The 22,183-nt window shown below is 27.8% G+C and overlaps 1 protein-coding gene across 4 annotated transcripts in view; it reads right to left on the bottom strand.

Moving 5' to 3' along the window:
- LOC113552379 (growth/differentiation factor 8-like) overlaps window positions 1–22,183 on the bottom strand; it is a 36,715-nt gene that overhangs the window by 8,321 nt on the left and 6,211 nt on the right. For 2 of the 4 annotated variants that reach the window (XM_026955251.1, XM_026955254.1), the window contains exons 1-2: window positions 7,550–7,687; window positions 6,496–7,179 (exon numbers count right to left, since the gene is read on the bottom strand). In XM_026955251.1, the coding sequence (XP_026811052.1) occupies window positions 6,496–7,120 (625 nt within the window). In that variant the 5' untranslated portion in view covers window positions 7,121–7,179; window positions 7,550–7,687. Of the gene's footprint in view, window positions 1–6,495; window positions 7,180–7,549; window positions 7,688–16,613; window positions 16,781–22,183 lie in introns of those variants that run through there. The other 2 variants (XM_026955253.1, XM_026955252.1) reach the window with 2 other exon arrangements.

A 22,183-nucleotide genomic window follows, 5' to 3' on the forward strand; every position in this document is an offset into this window, starting at 1 on the left:
GTGGGCATGCTTGGTGAATCACCCTGTAGAATATTATTGTGTTTGTATAACGACGCACCGCGGACCGTCTTAAAAGTTTATCAGCCCAAAAACCGACGCGATCATCGTTCGGCCGTCGCTGCAGTAAGGTTTCCGTCCGACCACTTGATATTATATTATACGCACTCTTCCCCTTGTAGTGTATAATATACGCGACGCTCTCGGTCGACCGCCTGCCCACCAGTCACGCTACCGGTTGTACATACGGCCAATTGACCACCACCCGCGTGACACGACACGATTATAATTATATTATTTTGTTGACAAAAAAAAAAAAAAAAACAGTTGAAAGAAGTCACTGATCAAATTCGAAAACTACGGTTGTGGATGACGTACAAGTATAATATTTTTAATATTTCCCCCGTGGCACGTGGCGCATCTATTTGACATTTTATTAATATAATAATATAATGATGCATATATTATAACGACGATAAAAAATATATCTAATAATTAATTGTGTCTAAAAAATAACAGGGGTAAGAAAAATTGAGAAATAAAACAAAATAAAAAAAACGGAAGAAACAGGTTAAACTCGTCGAGAAATAGTAATTACGCTATAGATAATAATTCACAATTCTCGGAACAGCTACTATATGGTCGACGTATTGTATTCGGCGTAAAGTACACAAGAATCTGCTGTATATTATATTATATGTAATAATATTTGATGCACATTATTATTCTTTCTTCCGACGTAATAATATTTCTCTCACTCATCGACGCTCTGTCTCTCTAAATCCGTTTCTATCTCCGACATTATAACCGCACGCAATACTCGCTTTTCTACGTAGGTACATTTCATATTATCATTATTATTATTATTATATTTATGTACGCGTGTGTGCTGTGTGCCTATTCACGTCCCGTTAGAAAAAAATTTAACGTCGCATTTTTATTACGATACTCTATAATATGTGCACAACACACAAACACACGCGCGCGCAGCCCACATGCCTTCGAACAAAGCGACCCGCAGTGGGAAACGTCACATTATTTGCGAGTTATATACTGCAACTAATCATCCGACGGACTGAGGTTCGCGCAAGATAAAAATGATAATATATGCGTCGCGTGTCGTACACGCACACACATCTATATAATATTATGTATAAAGAAATACAAAAGTATAATAGTTATGCGTACAATATATCGTTTTAATCGATCAGCACAACACGCGGTGGCATCGAAATATTGCGCGATTTCAAGTAGTTTTTTTTTTTTTTAATTTGCGCATCAATATAAAGGTTCAAAAAATTTAACCACAGGTCAGTATAGTAATAATAAACGCGGCATCGATAGCGATATAACACGAAAAGTTGACCCGTCATGTACGATGTACCTACGTGCATCTCATAGGCATCGTGACCGTAATGCATTTTTAATTTTTACCCCAACATTATTATTAGGTAGTTGCACAGTTCAGCCCCCGATTTGGAATTATATATATGACGTACAATAATACGCCTCAGGCCTTACACTTCTAATTGAGTCCAATTTTAGGTTCACAGGACTCGACTGTTCTATATCATCAGTTAGTATAACATATAACCCTCGATTTTATTATTATTGTTTTTAATTAAAACGAATATATTTTTCACAGTTTTATGTATTCAAAAGCAGAATTTCAATGTTTATTCAATTATTGTATATTGTAGCTTACATAAATGATATAATTCTTAAAAACGATTACCTATACTATTTGTAAAAAAAAAACCCCCCTTCTACTATCTTCGACCTTTATTTTGCGGTATTTAATATAAAATATTTTGTATTTTGTTAATAATTTGATTTAAAAATTATAAATTGTGATAGTTTATAAGCTTAGTACAAAAATTGTGAACACGTTCATTTATTAACTGACAAATATTATGATTCAGCATAAAGTAGTTTTTACACATAAAACAACGTTGAATGATGACACACTATTATAATAATTTAACAAACACTAAAATTGTTTAAAATATCATTTATATTTTTAAATGAATATACTCATTTATTTCGAAATATTTACTTTAAATATTCTTCTATGATATTTTCAATAATGAGATTTGCAAATTAAACAAAAAATATATAATTATCGAAAAAACTGAATATTTTTTGTGTATAAAATAATCTGAATGAATCTGTAACTATTCACAATATTTACAGGAAGTCAGGAATACCTTTTAATTCATTGAAAACGACATAAAGTAATTCAATAAAACTATTCTCAAGACAATAATTGATTAAATTTAATCATATTTTTTTAATTATGATAAAAAAAAAACATTCAAAATCGATTTATCGGTTATTTTTAGTATAGGTATACTCTCAGCGAATAGATGTAAAAATAATTATTAGTCGACAGTGCAACGAAGAAAGAATCAATTGCAATTGAATTCAATTAACGATAGCGTATAACACACAACTCAAATAATTGTTATCATGTTCTACCAATTTCAGCTTTGAATCTCGGTTTAAATTACTTGAAGTGTGAATCGCCACACTTTGTCGCACGCCGTGTAGACTGCCGTCCAAACTACTTATTTACATCGCACATAATTTATTTAGCGAAAATCGCCCATAAGGAATATTCGCAAACCTGCAGATATTAATGGTTAATCTGATGCATTAATAAAAATAATAAAATGTAATATAAATTAATATTAAATTAAAATGTTAATATTAAACATAATATTATGTGTGGGTACCTATGTACATTATTGTTGTATAGTTGTACGGGAAATTTACAAAAGTCCTCCTCTGTTGAGCCGTGGCCGGGTGCATTAAACTCCACAAAAGATCGATCAATATTCTCTTTCCCTATATATATATATATATATATATATAAATATAAACATAAACATATCGGTACACCCGCAGCTGACATTGTGAGCATACCTATATCTGTACATATATATTTTAGTCACCGACGTCATTATGTAACCACGCTGTATGTCTGTTAAGTAGGTACTATATATGTATTATTATTATTATATTACAGGTGTATGTTACTTAAGCAACCCTGAAAATTCGTACTAGACGATGACGGCGAATTATAGAGCTTCACCCTTAAGACGAAATACGAGCATCCCGGAATAGACCTAGACAGTTTTTTTTTTTTTTGTCTTTTATCGTATTAATAGCTTGACAGAACACAGACATGTTAGAGGTACTTATAAATTTGTTGCACGTGCTATAAAACTACCAAGGTAGGTACCTAAATAGAGTTAAGCGTGCAGTCAATTACACGTACGACCTCCTCCGCCCGTATAGATAATAAACGAATACAGAGTATAATATATAACGACCAACGATTCTACTTTTTGTTTCGCCAACAATGAGCTATAAATTATAATGTATAATGCATATTAATTGTAATCATAATACATTAAGTACATTTTTATTTTTTTTATATATAATTTGATTTTGTTGTTTGATCAAAATATTATATTTAATTGTGTTGTATCATGATATAATTTTATAGGCGTGTCTATTTAATACATGGGCAATTAATTCATTTTAAAATTCATTAGTATTGACTTATATTACATTAGGTTTTTATTATGTTCAAATCGTTATAAAAAAACAATAATTTAAGTATAGTTTGTCATATAACAAATAATATCAGATTAAATATTGGACTGGTATTTAAAATATGCATGAACTATATAATATAATTAAATATAGTGTAAACCGTAATATTATAATATTTTATTACTATCACTTTAGAAATTCAAAAAAAGGAATGTTATAGTCTGTTAAATTATTTATATAAATAAAATCGTTAAATTAGTAAAGCACGTAAATGAACATTTATAAATATTAATCGAAACTAATAAAATAATTAGTCTTTATTAATGTAACAAAATTCTTTGTCAAAATTATTTAAAAATACTTATGTTGTAAAATTATACTAGACACCGATTATTGCTAATTATAATTTGTGTTCATAATATAATATCGAGATTAAAGTTGTACATTATTAAATGATTTGATCTTATTATGGTACAATATAACTCCAGTCGCAGTCTTAAGGAAGACTATATTATGTTCGCTCTATCGCTAGTCAATACTTGGGTATTCCTTTGATACGTAAATATTAAAAAATAATAATTTATTACAATTATTAACTATGAATGTTATAAAAGTTTTAAAATAATATAACACGAATACTATTTAAGTCGATGTACCGGTATACTCCCTTTTTTTAAAAAAACGGTGTACCGAGAATACCGAATTTACCGATAATACCAAAACTACCGAAATTATCAAAATTAGCTATTTAATACTTAAATCTATTTTTAAATTGTACGAATTTTCCAGTGGGATATATATGACATATTATATTTTATAATACAGATACGGATCAAAATTAATTTCCAACTTTGGCCAGTCTTAGTAAAAAATATTTATGCATACAAGGTATTAGTGCTCCTAGCGAACGTGTGTTCAGTTGTGCGGGCAATATAATAACTGATCATAGGTGTTGTAATATATAATATTCTGTTTAATAATAAATTAAATAATAACTATAATTTATTTCATTAATATTATTCATATCAATATAGATACAGTACCTAACCATTATAACGAAAAAAAAATTGAAGATACCGGGATATCGAAATTATCGAAATTATCGAAATGACCGAAATATCGAAAATACCGAAAATATCCAAATATCTAATATACCGAAATTACCATACCAAAATACCGGTATAAAATATACCGAAATATCGATGTAAAAAAAAAATACCGCCACCCCTAGTAAAACCATTAAAATAATTAAATTATATATATATATTGTTTTTACCTAATAGTCTATATAACTTTTTTCGTGACTGCCAAACTTGTATTAATTTTTTTACAAATCATAATTGACATAACTAATTTACAGTTACATATTAGGATATAATTTACACGTATCATAGTATTAAATATTAATCAATAAAATATGTAATCATCAATATTACGAGTAAAGTAAAATTACCACTAAGCTTTTCCACATTCATACTTTAATTATCATCAAATAACCCATATTATGATCATTTACCCAAAATTGGTATATATTTAAAGACTTTAGTATTAATATGATATATGACAGTTATACGTTTTACACATAACTAATTTTTTATTTTATTATTAGAAAAATTTAATAATTAGGTATTAAATAATAATAAGAAAGTATACAAAGGGGTATTATGAGATACTGGGTAAACTAGCTATACATTTCTGTTCTTAATAGTGGTTACCCTTATAACTTTACTGTTCTGTTTAATATCCATTATCCAAATATATTATATTGTAATGTTCTATGAATTTGCAACAATACTATTATTGTTAATAATTATTATTTATTATCTATTTACTACTATACAGTATATTAGTGTATATCATAATATAATACCTATTAATTATTTATTAGTTACCTATACATTATTTTTATCATTATTATAGAAATATACAAAACAAATTACATTCAAAAATCATAGAAGTTTACATTAGAAAAAAAAATAACTAAACGTGACAATAAAATTAATTAATTCAAAAGATACTGCATAACACGAAAAAAATGTAACTCGGCAAGTAGGAAATTATTTCTAAAAAAAAGTAACCCATTATCTAATTTAGTTAAAAGTAACGTTATCTTTAATGTCTTCATTTCTTAAAAACAAATATAATATGTGATGAGTATAAAATCAATAAATGGGCAATATTAATATGAACTAAAAAAGATCGAGGCCTTGTCGAGAAAATGTGAAAAAAATTCAATAATTGTCGATTTGTATTAGTGCCGGAGAAATAATTATAATACTATTTTAAATTATTTAGTTAGATTGAAGATCAAAAATGGTTAAAAATATAAAACGCTCCTATATCAGTGATAATAAGTGGAGATGTACCGAGATATTTTGCGGTAAAACAACCGTGGATTTATTCCGTATTCTGCGTATGATCCCATCCCATACCACATGATACCACGTCATAATATTAAAGACGCACACTGTATAATTTGAGAATTGAAGAACTTCGTGTTATGGTTAAAAAATATAACTACTCACGAAAATCGTAAAGGCCTTTAACGGGAACAGTACTTTATTATTATTCACGGTCGGTCGATGACGGATTTGGATCGTTTTCGGTTTCAGTTGACGATGGGTGTAAAGAGGGGCGGGATGATGATTTTCAACCTCGTAATATTATTGTGTAGACAAGCGATTCTCAACCTAGGGGGTCGCAGCTACCGAGCTACCTCCTGGGAGATGGCCAACTAATTATTCAAGGACACCAGCTGACCAGCACATATGGCACAACCCGTGCAATGTACGTAATATACGTAAGAAAAATAAATTTAACTGTCGCGAAATAATCGAATGAGTAATTCGACGCGGGGGTAGCCTCTTGCAAAGGTTGAGAATCACTGCGGGTAAAGACGCGGACCAATTTGAGTAGTACTTAGTACTTAGTACTTACGCGGCTGAGCGAACGCTATGAGCTTGTGCGTCTTGACGTGATAGTCGTCGTCGTCGTCGTCCGCGTTGCCAACGTTGTAGCTGTTGGAGTTGTCCGCGGACGCGGTGGTCGAGTAACCGGTCGCTTCGTCGCTCTGCATGTCGGTGACGCTGTCGTCAAAGTGGTGCGACTTGTGCCGGATGTGCGGGAGCACCACCACCGAGCCGCTGTGGTCGTTGTTGTACTTGCGCATGAGGTCCTGCAGTGGCGGTAGATCGGTGGGAACCCGAGGCGGCAGCCGACCTCCGAACTCCGGCGGCCGTTGCATGCCCAGCTTGTTCAGTATCGACGCTTTGATCAGCTCGATGCTCAGCGACTTGATTCCCTCGTGGCCCAAGCAATTGGAGCACTGGACGGCGGCCGGCGTCTGCGGGGACTCGTCATCGCCGTTGTCAAAGTCCTCCTGACGGTCGGCGGCGGCGGTGGCCGCGCCGCGTTGTCGTCCACCGCCGCCACCGCCGCCGCCGCCGCCACCGCTACCACCACCACCACCGCCGCCGGCCGCCAACACCGTTTCCGCGGTGACCAGCAACAGAGCGGCGACGGCAACGGCGACGACCGCCACATTCGGCATCTTCCAACGCATCAAAGGTCCTGGGATTATCGTTTCGTCCACAGTTGTCGTCCGAAATTCAATCGCGCGTCCTGTAACATATAAAACATATCGTTCATATTATTATAACGTGTGCACACCGTCTCGGAATATATAATATTTCTAATATTTTGATTCGTAATAACGCGTGTACTCGCAACAAATACAAATTCAATAGTTATAAGTATCACATTTCGTAAACCATGACAATTGTGTTAATGAAATAGCAATAGACCGTGTAGGCACGCAATATATATAAATATATATATATATATATATCTATATAGAATTATTATAACGATATCATACTGTTGTAAAGGTAATTTAATGTATGCAAATTGTATATTGCCGCCGTGTCACACTGCCATATAAACTGATTTATATATATATATATATAAGTATAACACGTATATGTATACGCACATGTACTATATTATTTACACGCGTATATTTTGTGTGTGCGTGTCGCTGCAAGAAAAAGATATTATTTTCTGGTGATCGGTCTCGAAAGTTCCACGCCCGTTAACCAAGTGCGTGCCGCATCGGCGGCGGCCGCGGCAGTGTCGGCGGTATCGCGGCCGGCGGTGGTGGCGACGGCGGCGGCGGCGGCGGCAGTGGTGGTGGCGGCGGCGGCGGCGGCGGCAACGACAGCCGTCGCGTATTCATGACGGTGCGGTGGCGGTGGTACGCACACACGTCGTATAAGGCCGGGGACGTTCACGCGGCAGCCGACAGACCGTTACTGGTGTTTTCCCGTCCGGCCGCCGCCGCCGCCGCCGCCGCCACCGCTGTCGTGTCCGGCCCGGCGGACCGCCGCCACGGCCGTCTTCCAGCGCGCGCTCGTAATACGAATTATACGCGTCTACGATTATGATATTATATAATATTAAATTATCGTAATGTGTAATGTTTTGTAGTAGTAATAACATCCATGGCCAAGCACAACAACCGCGCCACGATCTCCAGTTGGACGAAAATATATCATTAATATCGTGTCGGCGCAGGCATCGTGTTTTTTTTTTTTTTTTTTCGGTCGTTTATTATACCGACCGCTGTTCAATCATGACGTAATCCTGTCTGAGTTTCGCGGCGGACAACGCTAACGAGCAGACAGCGTGACGTAGCGCACATGCGCAGAACCGAATGAGTCGAGAACAAACCAGTGTATTTAGCCACGACCGACTACATAATGTTATATAGTGTGTAATGTATATATATATATATATATACATACATATTGCACAGACGAACGCGATGCGCGCAGTGGCGTGGTGAACTTGACATTTTTCAGAGGCTACATAATAATTTAGTGTAATGTTCCGCTATAGGTCACCCAACCGCCCGAACCCCAGTAAAGTTACCCGTCGTATATCATACATTTATATAAATGCCGAGGTAATTGTTCGAACTAAATCATTATCCGTTGGCCGTAACCAAAATTCGGAGACGGCCGTCTTTTGAATATCCCTTCGCCACGCCACTGTCTGTGTCTGCTTGAGCGCGTGAGCGTCCGTCCGTCCGTGTGTGTGAGTGTGTGTGTGTGTGTGTAGGTGCTAACGTTTCGTGTAAATATTAATAATATAAAGGTACTGACGTGCGTGCGCAGACTTCATCATCGGCAGGTTATGCAATGTAATAAATCGGACCCCCTATAGCAATTGTGTTCAACCCTCCCTCGCCCATTTACTGTAAACCTGCTGAGTATGTAGATAATAAAACCCGACGAGATTAAGTCTAAAGATGTATGCCAAGTATATTTCATTTTTTATAACTTTATAAGCTTTTATTTTATATTATTCCCTTCAAAGTTTTTTTTTTTTTTAGTGATGGAGAGGTGTATATTATTCATATTATACGATACATAGATATTCGATACGTTCCCGTCACTCGTAAGACATAATGTCAATTGCAAAAGCACTTTAAATACCCAAATATATGTAAGGTTAAAGTGACCGTGTTCATTACACTGTTCAAGACGATTAACGTCAAACACATTGATATCGTTTATTTAACTTTGATAAACTGTGTAAGATAATTATAGAACTAAAAGAATTCAAATTTTCATTTCTAGAAAAAGGTGGGTTTAACTCCATCGCATTACCTGTACAGTGCTAATTAAAAACAAAAAGTTTTTTTACGTTGTAAATTTTTTTTATTTTTTATCAAGTATTACTAGTAATATTACTATTATCATCAACCAGATTAGTTTATTTAGACAAAATAGCATATAAATATATCATAATCGTCTATCAAAACAACGTAAAGAGAGAAATGAATCGAGATCTAGATAATGTATAAAACAATAAGATAAGCTAATTTTATTCTATCAGATTGTTTTATTATTATTAACCAGATATAGTATAGTTATCACACCAAATTTTTGTAAACTGCGATAATTCAATAGTAAATACAGAAAGAATGTTTGAAAAAAAAAACAATTATTGTTGTTGATTATATTATAGTGAAAACGAACGGAATTTGAAATCAATTAAAATAGTTTGATTATTACCATTCCTTTGTAAAAGATAGGTCAGGGCCACTTAAATTAGCAGTTTTCAACTTTCCCGCGAATATTGCTATTACTATTATTATATTGTTACAATATATAGGCATTCATTATACCTACTTTGTGCATTACATTTTTTTTTTTTTCAGTACAAGAATTTTGTATAGACTGAAAAATGCGGATTTGACGCCCCAGTGATGTGTGCGAAATAACTGAATCGTGAAAATTTGCATAAACAAATGTGTGTATATATATACATTATACATGTACAATGGTCATTGTGTGTTTCCTCTTTTAACATATGGCGAAGAGGGAGTCTTCCGAACCCTCCAGAGAACATACTATTCACAATTTGTTACCAAACACCGGTGTGACCGTTTCGACTTTAATACTACCTATGACAATAATTCTACTATAACCACAATATACTATATAGTAATGGTACTATATTAAATGTAACGTATATACGAAGGCGAGTGGCGGAGATGAGATGAACTTTTTATATCAGTACCAAATTTCTTTAACCAACATCCCGCGCTCAACGATCATATTACCATACTTAGACACATCTACTACAACTCACCCCTACTTCATTTAATGTTTAAACGTTGCCATAAACTCCGGTTATTGAGTACAACAGACAAAACAAAAAACTCGGAGGCGGTCGTCTCTCGAATACTCCCTTCGACACGCCTGCACCATATAATACATTGTGTGTAGGTATACGTCGTATTTTATGTAATCGACGCGTATAATAAAAGAGAATGTGGCCTGAAGTTGGACACCACGGCGGAAGACGATGATCGCTCATCGCACATTGTAATGTGTATTTATATGATGTAAATTTTGGATGAAAATCAATAAGCTAGGACTCATAATATACATTAAATAAAATACATATTAATATTATAATTTATAATGAAACTAGCAAATTCATAAACTTAGTTAAATATTTGTACATGGAATCATTGGGTTATTTTCGAAAAAAAGGTGGACAAGTAAGTATTAGGAGATTAGGTGTCAAGTGAGTCACTAAAATGGGTGTGCTAATTTTGAATTCAATTATATCAATTAATATTAAAAACAAACCTAAGGTATAGTAAAATTCATAGCAATTTAATATACGTTCTATGAATAATGTTTTTAAATTATAACAAAATAATTAACAACATATCACTTAAATAAGTAATTTAGTCTAAATTCTAACATAAAATGTCAATAAAAAATAATAACCTGTGTATATTTTTTAGAATTAATGGTTTCATTATAAACTAATTATGTGAAATCTTGTATTGCATTTTCAAGAATTTTGACCTAGTGAATAATTTTACAATTATAATTTTATTTTAAATTTATAAAAAAATTATAATAATGTATATTCGTTTTAGAATTACAAAAATATTCAATATCATAGAAATTTGAACTTCAAATGTTTATAATAAATTAATTTGGCACTCCGAAATTTTTTTATATGATATTACAAACTTATAAATAACTTTGTATTTAATTTTCAAAATTTTGGGTATAAAGTTTAATACTATAGCCATAGTTATACTATAAACAAATTTTTTTTTGTATATTTCTGACTAATATAGCTTGTGTTTTTGGAGATTTTTACTAATTTTGTCAACATTTTAAATTAAAATGTTTATAAAATTGTGAATATGTATATCAATATTTTTATTTTTTTGTAAGAACAATTTTTGTTTATTAATTTTCAAGTTGTTTTCTTAAAAATAGTAATCTTTTCATGTATAAATCGATAGTTTAAAATGTCTACAAAGAGTACAAAAATAAGAAAAACTTTTTGAAAATTATTTCGGATCTGGAAAATGCTAGTACAAAATATTTTTTAGAAAATCAAAGTCTACTATTATGAATTTTTGAATTTTAACAAAAAAAATTACCAAAATTGATGTCCCCGAAAAATTGTATTTTTAATTTAGCTAGATCAATCAAATGTTTTAACAGGAACCAATCTCAAAATTTAAGATTGAAGAATTCTTCTGTATCAAAGATATGACTAGATAAAGAAAAATATACACTAATGAAAAACCAATACATTTTTTATTCCACTCAGGATTTTAAAGAAACAATATACACTGAACTATTAACTAACCTAACCTGTTGTCAAATTTATTTTTGAACTTTCAGATCATAAGAAGTAATTCAAATGATAAAAGCAATCCTTCTGTAATGTAGTTGGTAATAAATAATAACTATAATTTGTTAAAAAGTGCTTACTACTAGAGCAATGGTTGATTTTCTCAATATAAGTTTTCTGAGATGAAAAAACTAGCGATACGACGAATACAATTAACTAAGGCAGTCTTCATTAAATTCCATTTTTATTTTCCTTGTTCATATTTGTGTTTTGTGTGCTACATAACTGCATTGCATATAACTAATAGCAATAAATTATATTATAAGTGATTAACTATTACCAATTTGTTATCAGCTGTAAAGTACATACAATACAGTGTTATAAATAAAATGCGTGTAATGCGTGTAACGTCATATAATTTACTTGTTACATTTCTTACATAGGTGTACAGTCCCAAGTTATGGCCACCAATAAATAATAACGAGAATACAATATTATTATAATGGAAATAATTTATAAAAAACATTTTATTTTAATAACAACTTGATGTTTCGAAATACAGTATCAGGTCTTATGTAGTGAAATGTTTATGGTATAATTGGAAAATAAGCCATCAAACTTTATTGAATGATAACGCTAGAAAAATCAGCATCAGTATGATACTTAATAATTATTTATTTCATTTATCATTAAATTAAACTGTCTTTATTGTCTGAATAGTTTGATGTGTTGTTTCAAAAATAATTATCCCGTACGACTAGCCTAAGATTTTGTTATACATTTAGTATATTAAAATTACCATACTACATAAATACAGCATTTACAGAATTTACTGTTACTATTAATAAATTATTATTGAACTTGTTAAATGTGATTAGATTCTAAAATTATATAAACTATTTATGCATTTTTTTATTTCTGAGTGAATAATTTTGTGCTTTTATAAAAATCTTCTAAATATATGTATAGAACTTTTTAGATAAGAATTTAAAATATTAGAATATAAAATTCTCATTAGGAAAAATTATTAAAATGCAATATAAGAACATAATATAACTAACATTCAATTATTCAATATTAATTTATGTCATCCATACACTTTATAAAATGACTAAATATATTTAAACAAACAAAAAAAAAAAATACTATTAAATAGCATTCTAATAAATATAATTAAATAACACTTCTATAGTTTTACTCTAACTTCAGTAACACATACAATTTAGTGGGTGTATAGGTAGTTAGATGCTATTACGTAATAAATATTTTTTTGGAATTATTAATCGTACAACAAATCATTTTAGTATAAAATATTTTTAAAAACTGTAATGATTATGATTAGTAATTTTATAATAAGCTAGGTAGTCTGTGACAAATTAGATGAGCATGGATTTATCTCTTCTTAAATTTCGTTAACTTTAAACTATACATATTTTTAATACATTAATTTGGATCGTTTTGTTCAAATGTTAAACATACATTTAAAATTATATCCAATTAAAATAACTTTTTTATTTTTTTAACCAATGGCAAACTTTATAGAAACAAAATAATATTCACTTTTCGTGAGCCAACAGATTCTTATTATATAAGCCTTTCTTTAAAATGCAATTGGCTCAGAGTGAATGTCCTCAAAAATATAATTATTAATTAGTAATCATTGATTACTTATATACCAAATTTCAGAACTACGAGTACGATAAACTTTGCTATATATCGCTTACATACATACATTTTGCCTTTTATCAATATAGATAATTTTTAAATTTAATAAACAATTAAAATACCTATAAATAGCACAAAATGAGCAAAAATATTTTAAAAATTATTTCACGTCAGATTATATTGCTGATATGAATATTCAGTGAACATTTAAAGTCTACAATAAGTTATTAATTTGTGAGTAAAGTACAAAAAACGATTTTACCGATTACATCGCTTTACGTAGACATTTCTTTAACGCGTAAAAATTATATTAGGTATTGTATTTTCCAATTATATTTAAGAGCATGTAAATCCTTAGAAATATCCTTAGCAACATATATAATAATTTAGAATAGCCGCCACTAGTTTAACTTGTTTAAATCAATGTTTTGTGTATATTCTGAAATTTGGACCAAATACATCATAGCATACCTAATAGTGTTCCAAATTTTATAATTTGAAAATATTTTAGTCTCTATACTCTTTAGCGTTATTCAGTTCTATAACTATTTTGCAGCTATATTTTAAGCTTTTAAACGTTTTATTATATTATGAATTGTTGTTTGTTCATATTATTGTTTGTTAACTGATGAAATAATTTGAACAAGCTCATGTTCTTTTTATTCTAGAAATAGTGGTAATCTGACAGTTGAACGAAACGTTTGTGTATAATATGTGTTATCCGATACATAAATTACGTAATGTGGGCACTTATAATAAAAATATTTGGTTTCAGTAAAACAATAATTGTGTATCATTATTTTTCAAGTTCATAAAACATTGCTATGGTTAATATACTTTAAAATTATACGCACAATTGAATTTCATATTTAATACATTTGGTTAGATAAGATAGGTACATAAGAAATTAATCTAATTTTTATATTACCGTTCAATTAATTGGAATAATATCTAGATTACTTATTATTAAGACCTTTTTAAATTTTTAAATTACAAAATGTACAATATTTACTCAAAAACATGTAATTATAAATAATAAACAAGCTAATTGATTACTTTTCACCCATTTAAAAATGTATTTATTTTCAAATTTATATAAAACTGTAGAACCAAAATATTTAAAACCCACTTGAATGTAATATTAATTTATTACAAATAGTCTAAATCATGTGTTAAATGTTATTATTTATAATTTTGTCAATGAATTGTTGTCCATTATAAAACCATCATATTGGAACTTAGAAGTACAAAATGTGAAAATCAACTATTGCTTTAATGACCCCAAAAAACTGCGATCTGTGTTACTCTTCAATAAAAATTAAACTTAAAAATTACTACTAAACAAACCAATGTATATATTAATTGCAAATAATTTTTCAAAAATTTTACAATGTTTATCGATAGTTACAAGTAACATTAAATTATATTATTCTTAGACTCTTGATAAGTAAATATATATAAAATATTTAATGTTTAATATATAATAAGCCAGTATTCAATAAAATAAAAAGTTATTATTAAGTTATTTATTATTGTATTTACTATTTAGTACTTTTTTCTTTGAAATTCAACATTTAATAAATAATAGAAACACATTACTAACTATAATTAATTATATATTTAATATAAATAGAGAATTAAATCTATAAAATAATAACTAAATAAGCTAAAATTTGAAATAAAATTTTTATTTAATTATTTTATAACCTATTGTTGACTTTCTAAGTTTTTTAAAAATAAAATTAACTTTTAACACTCGCTTTTGTGATCATTTTAATCGAAAGTTTTAAGAAATTGAAATTTTGTTGGCAAATTACAATTTTAATAAACTATCAATGTTCATTGACTATTCATGTAGCATTTTATAATAATTTATATTTTGTAATCCATGTAAATAACAAGTTACTAATATTAACTTTTTTATATTCAAAAACAAAACATAAAGTAATAGTATTCATGAATAAACTAAAATTATAGAAATCTAAAGTATTATATTTTCTAAAATGTTCATAACTTGCTTCAAAATTAAAATATAAATAAACAACGACTCGGATATGTCCGAGATAATATTCTTACTTTTAAATTCGATAATAAGTTAATTAAATGTAATAACTTATTATCAAATTTAACTTATACAAAACAAATCAAAATTGGTTTGACTTAAAGTAAATTTGTCCAGTTATATTTTGTAAGATGGAGAAAACATATATCTAGGTAAAAGTATCGGACGTTCTCTTAAGATAATTCAAATTATAAAGATTAATGCTTAAATGTAAAAAAAAATTAAACTAAAATTGATGTACTTCAATATTTTATACGATACTTACACATTTCATTTGATTTATTTAGATAATCTTACAGGTAATAAAGAGAAAATAACCAAAATAATATTTTTAATGTTTAATGAATAAAAATTGATACGCATTATTTGTAGACGCAGATACAGTAGATCACTGCTTTCCCCTTAATAATTTTATTACAAAATATATCCCTGACAATTAAGTAATTAATTAAGTTATTTTTTTTAATTCAACAAAAAATGTATTCATTTTTCTTTCTAGAAAATATATTATATTTTCAATTTAATCTAACAATAATTGCTTCGTTATCATACATGTTATGATGAAAGCATTTTAATATGAATTGTAACAATGTTATAACTTTATAAATAATCGTTATAATCGATGATTGAAAATTTATAATTCATATAATATCCTCTTAACATAAATTATTAGTGATTAGTTATTATTATTACAGTCCATTGGTTTATTTAATATTAGTTTTTGGACTCTTTTATCTGTCCGTTGTACATCAACATTATAATACTATTAATGATTATAATAATGTGATGTACAGGTTCTTATTTGAGTGCATTTTATGCAAAAATCTTAATATTATTATATCAAATTCAGTATTCAATTATAAGTAATAGCCAGTAAGTCTAAATAAGTATAGTATTATATTTTATTAAATTATAATAGAATAATATCGCGGTTATTGGCTTATTGCCTTATTGGTTACCAAAATCGTTGTTAATTTCCCATAAAATCGCCTAAAAGACTCTTATAACAATAAAAGTAACTTAAGGTATATCTATAAATATAAAATACTTAATAAATTTAAGGTTAAGACATTGAGATGTTCAAAAAGAAATATGTTTTTTTAATTATCCTTTATTATTAGTTAATTGTAATTATTAGTTTATAACATACCATTTTTCAACTCACAAACGTTATACACAGTGATTGGCAGAATACGAAACGGATAATATGAGAATTGTTTTTTTACTTCGCGTCAATAATATACACACCACACATTTCGTAAAACATGCACGCCACATCAATTGAAATTATACTTATGATGAACGAGAACATCATAGTTCGTTTGATCGAAACGTAATGTACTTTATATCATATTTTCAAAACACAATGTACGTACATAGATACACATACGATACATAAGACACGTGAAGAGGGGCATCTTAAGGTAGGGGAAAGAAGAAAAAAAAATTGTATAAAATTTTTTTTGAACTATTGTTCTTCACTGTATCAATGTTGGAACATTACAAAAATACAAGCCGTAAGACTTACCATAGTACGTGACGTTTGGACACATGTTTCAACTGTCGCGATTTATTGCATGCACATTTGTCAATCTGCACGTGATAGTTCATTGAATGGGTACGAATAAGTTAAAATACATATTATATGGAACTGAATAACGAAAAATGTATATAAAGGACACCCTAATAATAGATAATAATAATTCTAAAGGTTTTTGTGGTAATAATAATTATTGAATAAAAATAAAGTAATTGATTTTACAGAAAATATTGGACTATAGAAGTCAATAGACTAATAATATAAAAATTCATGATAAAAAAAATACCCAATTTGTAGACTACAAAGATGTCTGGCTTTTTAATAAATGTAGACAAATTTAATTGTGAAAGTTGTATAATTTATTCAACACCATCATATTGATTGGTTCAAGGTCCACTATAAACTATAATTGATTAAGTATTTTAGTCTATAAAACTATACTACACAATTAAACTTGGAAACTTAATTTAAATTAAGTACATATATATATTATATACTTATAAAATAAATAAAATAATACACCTTAGTGACCTATGATACAATAGATATTCAAAATACAATAAGAAAATCAAATTCATAACACTCTATATAGTCTAATACATTGGCGGAACTTGAAATTCATTGTGGTGTTTTTTGGAGTGGGGGGGTAAAGTTATAGTGTGGTAGAAGGTGACGCCCTTCACTATAATTCAAATAATTTACCAATAATAAATATAAACATATTAATAACACCAATTAGAGGTTCTCGAAATTGTGAAGAATAGTAAAACTTAGTTAAATACCTAGTTAAAATAATTTAATATGTTTTTTTTTTTTTGTAAATACTTAGTTTCTTTTAGTTAATTTAAAAAAATAAGTACTTAGACGTTAAATTTAAAATATGTTTTTACAAATCTATAAACGTGGTTAAGATTAAAAATTAAATTATAATTTTTATTTATTCACGTTATAAACGATGAATTTGAGCTAAAGTAAACAAATAAGTATTTCTTGATTCAATAATATGGTAAACACAAACGTATAACTACCTAAATGATTACAGACTGTGATTAGAAATAATAATATGATGGATTATTACAAAATGATTAGTTATTTAAAATATTTAAGTTTCATAATAATCACTAATAATAACCAATAAGTAATGTATATTATACTGTCTATACTATGTATAATGTAAGTGAATAATAATTAAAAATAAACGAATTAACTGAATTAAGTTAATATTTTTTTCCATATTAACTATATATTTTTAAAGTTATATTAAGTTATAAATAAATGTATCTATGAATGTTGACTTAACTCACTCAAATAAATTTATAAACATTAATAAATATTTCAATGGTTAAACTAGTAATTGCTTAAAATGCACATAAACAAATAATGTTCAACCATAATGATTTTAAAAAATATATGTTATTCACAATGACTGCCCTTGTCACCCCCGCCCATCCTCGTCCATCATTGACACACCTTAAAATCTATCATCGAATTCAGTGTACATAACATGTAAAAATGTCTTATAATAATTAGTTAATTTATTATTTTAATAATAATTATATACAAAATAAATTTAAAAAACGTACAATTATACATTTATTAACAAAAAATAATTATTTTTAGCTAATAGCAATTTACCCATCGAAAATGCATACCTATAGTATGTAATTACTATATTATGTTAACATATAACCAATAAAAAACCTAACATGATTTCCATCAATTACTAATATTTTATCTACTATTGTACCATGAAATCATGGTTTTGTTTGCATATATCATTATACAGAACTAAAAACTATAAGCCAAATTGCATTAACCTAAATAACATTTATAAAATAAATTTATTATAAACGTATTTTTGTACAAAAGTTATAAAATACTTATTTACTATACCTGCATAGGCTTAAGTATTGACTAAGAACTGAGACATTAGTAAATCTAGTTTTCATCTCAAATATTCCAAATATCAAAGTATGTTATTGCAAGTAAAATATAAACTTCACCTAAAGTATTGTGCAACTAAATAATTACTAAAATTTGATTTTTTAATAAAAGTAATTTATGACAACAATAAATATACATAATTTATAGTACTTATTACAAGACAATATCATAATGCCTGACCTTACCCAATCATTGCAGTTTACCAAGAATAACGCTCTCCACAATTCGAAGTAACGTATCATGATTCCAATAATATATTTGATTAGGTAAAGTAGGTTAACTAAAATAATATATTTTTAATTTTTTTTTTTTATAATTATTATGATAAAATACAATTTAATAATATGGTCAATATGAATTATGAACCATTAGTTGTTAAAATGTGATATCAATATTATCTAAGGTCAAGATATTTACAAAACAAATTATTCAATAACGATAATAACTGTTAAAAATAAATAAATAAACAGTTTTTAAATTTTAAATATTTCAATAACATTGACATTCAATAGCTAGGTATCCATGTAAAAATAGACATACGCTCAAATGTTAGTCTATTTATTGTATAATTATATTTAAATACATACTAAATTAGTAGGTATTGCATACAATATTTTATAATTTACAACAAAAAAACAGAAAATAGCGAAACAACTAAAATCAAACATTTTTTTAGCATACGATAAAAACCAATTTAAAAATAGTACAAAATACATCTCTTTACTCAAATATCCACAATTTTTATTTTAAATGATTTCTATAATAAATATGAATTTATTTTATATTAAAGTGGAACGATTAATGTAGATATTGATTTTTTTTTAATATGAAATATTTGTGTCTGAAAGCCCTTATGTAAAAAGCAAAAAATCAAAGTAATTTTCAACTTCAACATTTTTTATGGTAAGAAAATGACTACTCTAATTGTATTTTTGAGGGCATAAAATATAATATTCCGGTCTTTTTTTGTAATCAAATAAGCAAAAACTAATATAAAACAGAAATTGTTACGTAAAATCAATTTTTAATAAAATCAATTTTCTTGTAATTCGTAAGTAAATAATTCTGTGAATACTTAATATTTTCTCTAAATATTTATAACATAATTTTCTGTATAAGGCACCATTTTCAAAATATTTTGACTCTTTTTGAGCTATTAATTAGAAGCATGAGAAATTTTCAATGTTTTTATTATTTTTATATGTAGATAAATACATTTTTTTCTATTTCTGTGCCTAAAAGCTTGAAAGTGTAACGCAAGGTTCTCATAGCTATTGTAGTTATTTAAAAATATTAAAGATCTTTTTTTTATGAGCATTATTCTATGATTTATTCTATAACGATGGTTACTTGTTAACTACTATTTACCAAATCGGTTAACTAATTTTATCCTTTTTTTTATATTTGCCATGTTAAAAATAATAATTATTTAATGATGAATTCATTAAAAAAAAAAGATAAAAGATTAATAATAATAAGATATTTATTTCATTTATTAAAAAATTACAATCATAATAATTGATAAAAATAATTTACATTTAAATGTGTATTACAGTAGTTAGATGATATAAATAATTTGCAATGTTTCAGTCTTTGCAACCGTCAGTAACTTTTTTTTTAAAATTAACACTGCGATAGCTTCAACTAAATACTACATCTTTTTTAAACATAACAATTAATTAAAAATACCATTTATTTTGTAATCAAAGGTATTTCTTGATGCAATATATAGTATATGGATATCGTGAATTGCCTGATACGTAAAACAATTCATTAGAAACGGTTAATTTAAGTGTGTAGATATATAAAGGGAGAATTTTTATAATACAAGTTTTCAAAAATGAGCACTAATAATGGTATATCTCAATTACAAACATAAAAATAACAATAAAACTAAAATACTACAATTATTTTATTGATTGGAATAGGTAGGTACTCATAAAAAACGTATACCTACATATGACTACATTGTAAAACCATAAACAATAAAAAAAAACTGGAGAATTTGCTCTGTAATACGAAGCACAGATTTTAACTTTTGAATGAAAATAACCTATTCAATTGCAGTAGGCTGGGTTCTGTTGAAATGAATTTAATAAATTTGAATTTTATGATAAATCTTTGTAAATGATTTTCAAAGCATAATTTATATTATAAATTATATTTATAAAGTTATTAGTACTTTTTGAATTCAATAGGTTGAATTCATTATTACTCAAGACATCGCACTTAAGTATATAATTTAAAAATCAATTCCGACGTACCGGTATATTATAGAATAGTCTGAAATTTAAATATATATTAGTAGTATCATTCGTGAGCATATTTGTGAATACTAGATACAGTAGTCAGTATTGATGAACAAAATGCATTTTCTTTCAACTGTTTTTTTTTTTAGTTAATATACGTAGCTCTACGGAAAAAAATTGATATGTATTGATTTTATAACTAATTACTGTCATTCAGTAATGTTTAATAGATGACAATTTCAAGAAACATCATTATCATCTTAATACTTTTTAGAAATTTTTGCTGTATAGTGTAGATACGTTTAATTTTTTCCGGGTGTTTAGTTGTTAACATAATGCAGAAATAAAATTATAAATACCCTCCTTGGTGTACTAATTGCTAAAAATTAGTTAAACATTTTGAAATTTTCAATGTGCACAAAAAATGGAAATATAAGTAAAAGGGGAATATTTTAAGTTTCTAAGATTAATATTTTTTAAATTATAACAAAATAACTACTGAATATCGATTAACTAATCTATTGAAAAAAATGCGTTATATTACGTTTGATTATTCAATGTAATTACGTAATTCTTATTTTACTTTACATCGACCAACATTCCAATATGGTCTTCTAGTTTGGAAAAGAAATAAATACAACAACATAAACATTTTTAAAATTAAATCATAATAACATACTAAAAATAATTTTAAATAAAAAATCCTTAGAGGTTTCAACGAAACAAAATTACAAATTTCTGGATGCTTTGACAGTATACTTATGAGCAGGCTTATAAACAAAAAAAAATGAGTATTATTCGTGATAAAAAATACAATAAATTTAAAAACAATACATTAGTTTCTACTCACAAACGAGAGCATGAAGCTTATGATTTACTAGTAAAATATACAAAAACATCCTTTGGGTAATATTTTGTTGATTATCTAGGTTAGGTTCAACTTATTTTAACCAAATGTCTACTATATAAAAAAAAAATATTCATTCT

Source organism: Rhopalosiphum maidis, chromosome 2 (genome assembly GCF_003676215.2).
Source record: "Rhopalosiphum maidis isolate BTI-1 chromosome 2, ASM367621v3, whole genome shotgun sequence".
Lineage (NCBI taxonomy): Eukaryota > Metazoa > Arthropoda > Insecta > Hemiptera > Aphididae > Rhopalosiphum > Rhopalosiphum maidis.